The following is a 10,630-nucleotide window of genomic DNA, read 5'->3' on the forward strand; positions in this document are numbered from 1 at the left end:
CCTACCCCTTTTTGTGTGTGTGTATGTGTGTGTGTGTGTGTGTGTGTAAGTGGGAGTTTTTAACCCATTTTTCAGCTCTCATCGTGGGCGACTATAAAATTCAGGAGTTGGGAGAACTGAGGCAACTTCAGTGCAAGAGAAAGAAGGTGTGTGTGTGTGTGTGTGTGTGTGTGTGAGAGAGAGAGAGAGAGAGGAGAGAGAGAGAGAGAGAGAGAGAGAGAGAGAGAAAGAGAGAGAGAGAGAGAGAGAGAGAGAGAGAATGCAAGGAGCAGTGGGAGGGTTTGAGAGTACCTGTGGTTTGGGATGGCCAATATATGTACTGTAACACACCTAGAATACAGGTTAACAGAAACAACATGTACAAGGCTCTGAGGGCCATCACAGACTTGGAAGGCAGGGGGAGAAGAAATGTAGGAGACACATAACAATAAATAAGGTACCAAGGAAAAGAGGGTCTGACCCTCTTCAAGTCATTTCACACTCTAACCCACCGCACCCCAACCCCCCCCACCTTTCATTGAACTCAGCTCCTTTCCCCAAAGGGGTTTGCCCAAAAAGCCCAAACAAACAGGCTCCGTAGGATGGAGAACCCACTCAGAGAAGGGGCCTTTGGAAGAGAAGGAAAGTAACCAGGACCATGATGGTCCCTGACCTTCCCCCAGCATAGAGCTTTCACCAGCCAAGCCCCTACCCTCCGATGAAAACAGGAAGAAACCAGTAGGCCAGGCACACTTGGCAGAGTTTAGTTTCCCCAAATACCACTGTCAGCACATACATTTGGTATCAAGATAACTGCAGTGCACCCGGGGCCTCTTCCACCTTTCTGCCTCCCAGCCCTGCCCTTCCTAACCCAACCCATTAAAAGTCATTTCCAAGGTGAGATGCCCACCAAGATGGCTATCCTGGGCTCTAGCAGCAGTGTCCACCTGGCAAGGGGAAGTTAGGGTGATGGGCCAGTTCAGCTTCCCCCTCTAAGACCTCTCTGATCACTTGCACCAAGGGGCACCTTCTGCAAGATTAGATGGAATCTACCCACTAGGGCAGTCCCCCTCGGTGTTGCAGGTAGTGGTGGGGGAGGTCTGTACAAGGGATTATCCCTTGTCTCTTCCATGGAAAAGATTTACTTTCCCTGCCCAATACGCCAAACCCCACCCCACCAAAATGAATCATCCAGAGTATGCCCACTTGACATCTCCCAAGGCATGCTTGGAACACTTTTCAAACCAGATGCCTGGGAATGGGCTGGTTGTTAAGACCTTGCTGACTCCTAAAACAAAAGCCAGGATCAAAGCAATCCCTTATTCTCACAGCACCTCTGGAGAGATGGTTCAAGGAAGCAACAGTCTTGGGTACTGATAGCTTTTTAGCAGTGATCGGAGGATAAGTGGGGTCCTTTCTTGCCTTCTCCCCAACTTCAGACAGCCTTAATCCAGGGCCATCTCACAAGGGTTATGGTGAGCGGCCTGGGCTGCCTCATACATGCGGCGGAAATCCTGGTATCGGGGAGCACAGCCCAGCCAGGCCTCCCCAAAGTGGCTCCAACCAGTGAAGAGGAAGATGCCAGGCCCAGGCCTGACGCCACAGCGCAAAGGGGTGCGGATGGTACCGGACACTTGGCTGGAGGACTCTGCAGGCTGGAATAATGGGAACTTCTGACGATGGATTCGAGGAGTGCTGATGCTGATCACTGACTCCTGTAGCTCCTGGTCATGAGTCACTCCACAGATAGTCCCTCGAACCACTGCCAGAGGAAAGGAAAAAATATTTGCGATCTCTAAGCAATGTTGTCCAGCTTTTGATGGTCCAAAGACCCACGTGTGCTCACAGGGAAAGAGGCTGAGAGGCAGAGAGCCAGGGGCTGTGCCAGTGAAAGAAACGGGCAGAGGGAGGAGGAGCAGGACAGGCTGAGGGCAGAGGCTATGGCCAGGGGAAGCATCTGGGGCTAAGGGATGCATGAACCAGAGGTTTTCTTCTCTTCCAACTTGTCCCAGACACCTGACATCACTCCTCTCCAGCCCTGCCCCACATAGGTCAGTCCTTTCTGTAGGAAAATCCAATGTCACCAATTAAATAGGATTCTAAAGGGAGGTGGGTCACAAAGAGTGAGCTTGTCACTCAATACATCCAAGATTCCCAGGGATGCCCGAGGCAGATATATCTGCAGGAATTATCAGCTGAGGAGTCTCTGGACTCCAATCACAGAAGTTGATAAATTGACCTCCTGGCCTCATACAGCTACCCAGTCTGAACTGGACCAACATCACTTCCCCTCAACAGGGCACCCTCCCAACACCCCATGGCCAACCGTGGGACAACCAGAGCCTTATGGCCGCTGAGGAAGATGCTCTCTCTCAGCTGAAACCTTGCCCCCACCAGAGGCCCAGCTAGTGTGGCTTTGGGGTAGGACGTCGAGCTGTTTAGCTAGCAGCCATCCCAGGCTTCTTGCTAACTTAGAAGAGTAAGCGCACGCCAGCAGTACCAAAAGGGAAAGGCTGGAGGGGTGAGTTCATCATTCAGCCTGTCAAGTAAAGCTGTGCCTTCCCCCACCCCTGCAGGCCCCAGACTCCCCTGCATCATTTGACCCCTGACCCTAGTGCTCTCTTTCCTCAGCCAATTCTGCTGACGGGTCTCTGGATTTCTGTCAGAGGAACTAATAAACCCCCTGACTTCCCATAGCAACTGGGCCCACTCTCCTGGGCAACCTGCAAAGGCTGATCAGGCCAGGCCCTCCCCACATCCCCATCCCTGGCAGTCACCCACTGCATGCTCTGCATGCTCCCCATGCTCCGATTCCCAGAATCCCTGGAAAGGAGCATGACTTACAGCTATACTCAGAGGTGCTACTCATCACCCTTCTAGCGTTTGGATCCCCTGCTAGGGACAGGGGTCAGCTCTACCCCACATCCCTTCCTGCCCCCCCCAAACACAGACCATGGACCTTTAATCCCTCCTCTGTCCCCAGGATCCCCAAGCCTGTAGCAACATCCAGCTCACTGCCCACTTCTCCCTCCTGTCACCTCACAGGCGTAGATCAAAGGTTGGACCTGTTTTGAGCAGCAGGGACTGTACTTACTGAGAGTTCCAGACAAATAGCTTCTCTCCCTCCCAGGAAACCTAAGACAAAAGGGCAGCAGAAAGAGGGCAAACACCAGCAGGATGGGGACAGTGGCCAAGGGAGATGCTAGGAGAATCCAATCAGAGCCCAGAATAATCTGGGAAGGGGGAAGGAGTTTGGGGGAGGAGGAGCTGGGATAAGATGGGGGTGGACTGCCAAAAGACACCGAGCCGAGCCGGTCTGAGGAGCCAGAAAGCTACTTACCAAAATCGCTGGTGCACACAGCCATGAGAACCTCAGCATCACTGCACGGGCGGCAGGTCCCTGTGTGACACAGACGCAGAAGCGTGAGGTGGACAGGCCGGGGTGGGCTTCCCGCTCCTTCCCCCAACTACCCAATGACCCTCTGGGATAACTGGCAGGGCCATGTGTACAAGAAAATGCTTAGTGGAGGTTTCACTGTCCAAACCCTAGTCTTGGGGGCTGAAGTCATTCTGGGTCCCTGCGGAGAATCCTCCAGCTTAGCTGGAATTCTCTTGATAATAATTCCCATTTGTAGAGTGCTTTAGGAGTACAAGCTGTAGTATTCCCACTGCACAGATAAGGGAGCCGGAGGGGTAAAGTAACTTGCCTCTAGTCACACAGTTAATTAAGTGGTGGAGACACAGATTTGAATCTAAGTTTTCGGACAGTGCAGCCAGGGCTTTTCCTGCTTGGCTGCCTCCCAGACCAAGCCAGAGAAAGCTCCGGAGGACCCCAAGGAGTTCAGTGTTTCATAAACACCCCCAGGTATCCATACATGGACATAAACATGTGATTCTATCCTTCATCCTCCAAAAGAAGCCACAAGGCTCTGCACTCCTTTGTTTGGCCTCAAGGACAGGCCGGAGGGATCCTGGCCCACAAAGTGCTCTGAAGAGCATCTTAGAAAATTGGCAATTGCAAGGAACCAGAGCCCTTGGGATAAGCCCAGAGGCCTCTGGAGAAAAGAGAACAGATCCTTTCCCCTCGTCCCCACCTCCATAAACCTCCCACCCCCTCTCAACAGATGGGTGGGGCTAATCCCATCATATCCAGCCATGGGGCTCTCAAAGGATGGGAATGAGCTGCCTGGCCCAGCGGGGGAGATGGCGGGGGAGTGCCCATATCACCATGGAGACCAGGCAGCCAGGCCACAGATAGTACACTGGACTTTTGTTGGCGGCATGCAGGGGTTGGCGGAGGGATGAGAGGAGGGAGGTCATGGGGCTACAGCCCCTTCTGGGCCCCCAGCCCCTGTAGGGAGCACGCTCTAACCCTGGCTCCCTGCTTCCCCTCCCCCTTCGGGCCGAGGAGAGAAGGGGACTCAAGTTACTCCTCCTCCCCCAATGGGAGGCCTTGGGTCAAGGCAGGGCTTCCCACATGCTCCCCGAGGCCCAATCACGGACTCCTAAGGCTGAGAGGAAGTCTGAGAGGTCAGCCAGCCTCCAAACACCCCGGGGAGGTCATTGCCCACATTTCCCTTAAACAAACCCGGGGTAGATGCCCCAGCCTCCCCTGGCAAGCCTCGCAGCCAACAAATGCATGGCTAACCTGAATTCTGCCTGCCACCGGTCAACTCTGTTCCTTTTGCCCTCATTCCTAGAACTTTCCAAGAGCAGCTGCCCCTCACCACTGCCCTTACAATAAAGAGCCCACAGGTCCTCCCTCTTCCCCAGCCAGCCCAGCTACTGCAGGCCCCCAGGCGACTGTTTCTCTTCCAGTCTTCCTCTAGGCTCTCACTTATTCCAGCCACTTGTCTGATGCCAGAATCTCTGAATATCAGGCAGGTCACCCATTCTCAGGTAGAAAAACTGTGGGACAGCTCCCCACTCAGAACAGGGTTTGAAGCAGAGGCTCCTACTCTGATACTCAAGTCTGTCCTCAGATGATCTCAAAGCCCTTTTTTTTTCATGTAGAACTTAGGGAAACTGAGGCCCTAAGAGGGTAAATGTCTACTTGCCAAAGGATACCCAGCAAGTCGGGCTACAGCACAGGCTGGCAAGAAAATCCAGAAATTCTAACCCCTTGACTCAAAAACACCTCCCTCTAGGGTACAGGTTTCAGTTCCAATTTCAAAGGACTGGGTAGAGATAGAGCAGGGAGATGGAATAAGCATGCAGTGGTGCCAGCAGAAAAGTGCCCGATCCCTGGGAGGCCAGAGCGGCCTCAGGCTTCCTCACCTTCCATGCTAAGGTTGTGCGTGAACAGGGGAAGGTGCAGGTGCCAATCCCCTCGAAGTTCATAGCGGAAGGCAGCTACTCGGCGACTGATGTCCCGGTGTGGGGTAGACTGAACGAACAGTGCCACCCTCTCCTGAGGCTGCCAGCTGACACACCGGCCTCTGGGCGGCCCCTGGGCCTCGGCCAACAGCAGCTCCAGGAGTCCATCTCTCTCCACGTAGACTTGGGCTCCCCGGAAGGGGCCAGAGGACTTGATGCAGGCTGTGATATGCCTGGGACTCTGGCCAGCACCAGCACTGCCTGGGGGCAGCCGGGGGGAGAGGGTAAGGCGAAGGGCACCTGCTGGATACAGCCACTCCAGGGAGCCCTCAGCACAGTGCAAGGATAGCTGCTCCACGCTGTTCGTCTCCTGGGACAAGCCACTGCCAAGAAATGCCACCCCCCCAGCGACAGGATCAGTAGAGCACCCACAAAGCAGCCCCTGAACCCACAGCACTTCACATCTAACTTTCTATAAAGCCCTGCCCCAACCACTGACTCATAGAAGTCTCACAACTGCTCAGAGAAGTAGGAAGGACAAGAACGAGTATCCCCATTTTGTAAATGTAGAAACTGAGGCTTTGAGCCTGACCCTGAGCCCTCGCTTCCTGACTCCCAGCCCAATCTCTGCCACGAATTGGATGCAAAATGGAGAAGGAGTTTGTCTTTGACACAATTTTGTCTGAAAACATCTGGGGAGAAGGGAGAGACATGGCATCTAGCTTTGGGAGAGGAAAGCACAGCTGTACTCTGGGGGGACCTTGGCTGGACCACTTCTGGAGCACAGAGATCAGCTCTGGACACCACATTTAAGAAAAACATTGGCAAATTGGAGTCTGTCCAGGGGCTGAGAACCAGGATGATGAGGCATTGAGCCTGAGATCAGGCCACCTGGGAAATCAGTTGAAGGAACTGGGAGTATTTAGTCTGGAGAAGAGAAGACTAAGGGGGAACACAACAGCTCTTCAAGTAAATATAGGCTGTCCCTCTGAGTGGAGACATATGCTTGGCCTCAGTAGGTAGAACTAGGAGCAGGGGCAAGTTGTAGAGAGGCTTGGGGTAAGGAACAATTCCTAGCAATTAAAATTATCCAACCTATAGGCCAGCACCCAAAGGTCGTGAGTTCCCCCTCAATGGAATCTTAAAGCAAAAGCTAAATGACCACCTGTCAGCAATGGCGGAGGGCAGGGGTTCTTAACCTTTTTTGTGTAACGGACTTTTTCTTGGAACAATGTTTCTAAATGCATAAGAAAATTCAGGGTTACAAAGGAAAACAATTATTGAAATAAGTTCCCCAAATATGAAAAAAAATGAGTGCATAAACTCCAGGTTCAAGAACCTTTATTAAAGAGGGCTGCTGTTATTTGAGGTAATGGAATGGCCTAGCTGGCCTCCTGAGATTCCCCTACAACGGAGATTTTGGAATTCCATGTGAAACTTTTCCCCATCCATGCGACAGGGGAAAGGGCGAAGGATTTGGTGAAAATCTTGACCATAGTACAGCAAGCCTCAGGAATCTAAACTATCAGAAAAAAACCACTAACCCTCCTCTCTCCCTAAAGCTTTCTTTCTCAGCCCAATGCCAGCTCCTGTGGTATTGACCTAACAAGTCTCTGCTACTTTCTCCTCTATCCTTAGAATCATTGAATCTCCTATGGAAAGAAACCTCAGGCGCCATCTAATCCAACTTGTTATCTGAACAAGAATCCCCTCTACACCATACTGAATAGGTGGTTATCCAGCCTTTGCCAGAAAATCTCTCGCAAGAGCCATCCATGTTTTGGGCTAGATCTCATTATTAAGAAAAGTGGAAGCTGTCCTCCAAGGCCACTGGACAAATAAAAGCCATAGATTCACAAAAATATGGATCATTAGAAATGGAAGAGATCCTATAGATGGGGAAACTAAGACTCTGAGAGGCTCAACTTCCTGCTTTTAAGGATAAAAATAAGGTTCTAAGAAGGGATGAAAAATAGCTACCAATAATAGCTAGCATTTCTATAGCTCGTGCTTTACAAAGGCTATTTCATTTGATTCTCATAACAACCTGGAGTGGTAGGTACTATTCTTATCCCCATTTTACAGATGAGGAAACTGAAGCAGACAGAAGTTAAATAACTTCTAGAGTCCCACAGCTAGTAGGTGTAACTAACTCTAGGCCCAGAGCTCTATCCACATAGCAAGTTAATGGCAGAACCAGGACAAGAACGTAAGTCTCCTGTCTCATGGCCAGTGCTCTTTCTCCTGCATCATTGTCACAAAATCTCAAGAGTTGGAATGTATCTCAGAGGTCATCTCATCTAATTCCTACCTAAAAATTGATCCTCTCTCCAAGAGCCCAGACCCAAAGTTACCCAACTTTTTAATTTTTTTTAAACTCACACCTTCTGCCTTAGAATCAATATTGTGTATTGGTTCCAAGGTAGAAAAGTGGTAAGGGCTAGGCAATGGGGGTTGATTACCTGCCCACAGTCACACAGCTAGGAAGTATCTGAGGCCAGCTTTGAACCCAGGACCTCCTGTCTCTAGGCCTGGTGTTCTAGCCACTGATCCACCCAACTGGCCACTATCCAACCTCTTCTGGAAGATATTCCTTAACCTTTCCCCTGGCAGGGAATACTCACTCACTACCAGCTCATTCTACATCTGTGCAGCCCTGTTAGGAAGTGCTCCTTATGTAGGGCTGGAAGGGATATAATCCAACTTCCTATAATGGAGGAAAGGCTGGTCCAGCCATTGGCCCGAACCTCCAGGGTTCTCTGTCTAAGCTAGGGCCAGTTGCCATAGACACTGCTATACAAGTAATGCAGACTGATCTACAAAGTGACTGGAAAGCCCAATGAATGTCTATGGGAGATGGGGGTGGAGAGAGATGATGGGGGTGGAGAGAGACTGGCAGGCAGGCAGACATGGCAAGAAGCTAGAAGATGTGGGGCAGCCAGAGCAAGAGAGAACCTTCAAGCCAAGAAAAGGTTGTCTTATGAGGGACAGAGAACAGCTGTTTTCCCAGGGAACTGTTTAAGTAGCAACAGGAGGTAATTTCATTAAGATTACATGAAGAAATGTAAAGGTAGGGAGAACGGTATCTGATCCCAGGGCAAACCGTGTAATCTCCTTTTAGGTTAGTTAAGAGGAGAAAATGCTCTGGCTGGAGGGAGAGGGATGGACTAGATGACCTTTGCATGTTTCTTCCACCCTGAGATGCTCTTCAAGCAGACTACACTGAGTCCCCTTGGCCTCCCTTGTTTCTCCAGTTGCTCAGCCTCTGAGCTGGTTCTGGCCCCACAAGTTGTTTGATCAGCGATTTGTGGATCCTGAAATGTTAATCCTCCCAGGGGCCCTGCAGACTGCATCTCAGCCTAAGATCCTCACACATCTGCATTACACTGGACTGAGGGAAGGGGAAAGAGAAGATGGGGATCTTCCATTAGTTTGCAATCTAGGCCTGGGACAGAAATTACTTGTATATTTTTCCCTTCTGGCTACAATGGCTCCTTGGCCATATGAGGAACAGGGAAGGTTGGGTGATAGCTTATCCTGTCCTCTACTCCCCAGTTCCCTGAACTTGGAATCAAGGGACTGAGTTAAGAGATCTATTCTAAACGTATTTCCCCTAAAGAGTGGGAAAATGAGACTCCAAGACAGGAGTTGACTTGCCCAAGATTACTCACTGAACTAGAGGTAGGGCCACAACTAGATCAAGTATCCCGATTCCCCAAGAGTTCATCAATTTGCAAGGGATTCCAGTCTTTATTTTCTCCTATCCCATAACTCAGGGATCAAATCTGGAGAGAGTAGTGTGTCAAAACCACTGGCCAAGATGAGGCCTTCTTGCTTCCCCATTTCCAGTCCCTCATCCTACCACACCCTCTGATGCCCATAGTCACCTCCCCTAACTCATGTTCTTCCAGGAAAGAGGAGGGTACCCATTCATTAGTGACAGCTCTTCAGTTGGGGAAGTTTCCAATTTCCAAGTTCTCTACATGTTTTTCCAAACCCTCTCCCTAGAAATGCTCTCACTTCCAAGGTTCAGTCAGTAGAGAAAAAGCTAATTTCCTCCCCACCAATACTAATTCTGAAAGAAATGAGGACAGTCAAGCCTAGCACCAAACAGGATGAGAGTGGCAGCTTCACAAAGAGGGTTCTGTCCTTTCCATATCTGGGTTCCATCTTTTCCCTTTCCAGGGTGATGCCCTGCCTAAGTTTTTCCTTAGTGCTCCCCTCCTCACAACGCTGGGGCACTGGAACCCATTTCAAATATCCTCGCCCTCCTATCACAACTCCTGAATCCCAAGCTCCTAGGAACCAGAGGACAGTGGAGGTTAGCTCCCGGCTTCTGAGAATCAGGGAAGGAAAAGACTCGGGGTGGGGGGGAGACAAGTGCCGGGGAGGGTTAGGTCCTTCCGAATGCCAGGAGAAGGTCAGGTTCCCCTACTGAGAGAAGAATGTGTGTGCATATGGATGTAGTGGGGAGATGAAACAGAGGGGGGGGGGCCCACCTCTGAGGACCCGCCAAAAAACCCTAGGAGAACAAAACCAAGCTGACTTTGTGACTTCTCCCTCCTCCCGCCGGGCTGCCAGCCCCGCCCTCTCCTTGGAGATGCCTCATCATTCAATCCACGCAAACCCGGGCTCCCCACCACCCCATTCCCTGCTGCTGCTGGTCCCAGGTGATGGGGTAGAAGCCCCAAGACGGAATTCCTCCTAAGCGAAGGGAGATACTCTAAAGGTGGGGAAGCCCTTCCCCGTTTCGAGCCCCCCCCCCTTCTCCCTCCCACCCTGTCTTTAGAGGAAACCCCACGTTACTATACATTCCTCCTCCTATCCCCTCCTACAGCTCAGGGAAATGGAGCAAATTAATAAATTGCAAAGCTCTCTATAGCGAAGAGAAGTTGAAGAGGGAGTAACGAGGATAGACAGAAAAAGAGAAGAGGATGGCGGGGGGAGGTCCGTCGTGGGGGAGGAAGGAGGTCGGGTGTGATAAGGGTCGGGGAGTCCATACCTCCCTCTCCAGCTGCACTGATCCTCGGAGTAGCTGGCCAGGACCGCAGAGGCCAGGAGGCCGCAGCCCAGCAGCCAGAGCAGCGGTGGGAGCAGCATGGCCAGGCGGCTGAAGCCGAGCCCTGGGGCCCCGGGGCGCTCAGGAGCCGCGGCCCCGCCGCCGCCTCAGCAACAGCTGGAGCTGCATCCCCAGACCCTCGCACTCGGCAAGCCTCAGCCTCCGCTAACTGCAGCCCCCATCTCCTCTTGCAGAGGCGCTTCAGAGCCCGCGGAAGGCGAGAGGAGAGGCAGCGCTGGCCCACAGCCACATAGCCCCAGCGGCGCTGACCGCCGC

At 51.8% G+C, this 10,630-nt stretch overlaps 1 protein-coding gene across 1 annotated transcript; it reads right to left on the reverse strand.

Moving 5' to 3' along the window:
• Nucleotides 1-741: 741 nt before the first annotated feature.
• METRN (meteorin, glial cell differentiation regulator) lies at nt 742-10,395 on the reverse strand. Its single transcript, XM_044657121.1, has 4 exons — nt 10,298-10,395; nt 5,257-5,678; nt 3,320-3,379; nt 742-1,741 (listed from the first exon to the last, which is right to left on the reverse strand). The coding sequence occupies exons 1-4, from the start codon at nt 10,393-10,395 to the stop codon at nt 1,425-1,427; spliced, it is 897 nt and encodes a 298-aa protein (XP_044513056.1). The 3' UTR covers nt 742-1,424.
• Nucleotides 10,396-10,630: the final 235 nt, after the last annotated feature.

This window comes from Gracilinanus agilis, chromosome 1, assembly GCF_016433145.1.
Source record: "Gracilinanus agilis isolate LMUSP501 chromosome 1, AgileGrace, whole genome shotgun sequence".
NCBI classification, from domain to species: domain Eukaryota; kingdom Metazoa; phylum Chordata; class Mammalia; order Didelphimorphia; family Didelphidae; genus Gracilinanus; species Gracilinanus agilis.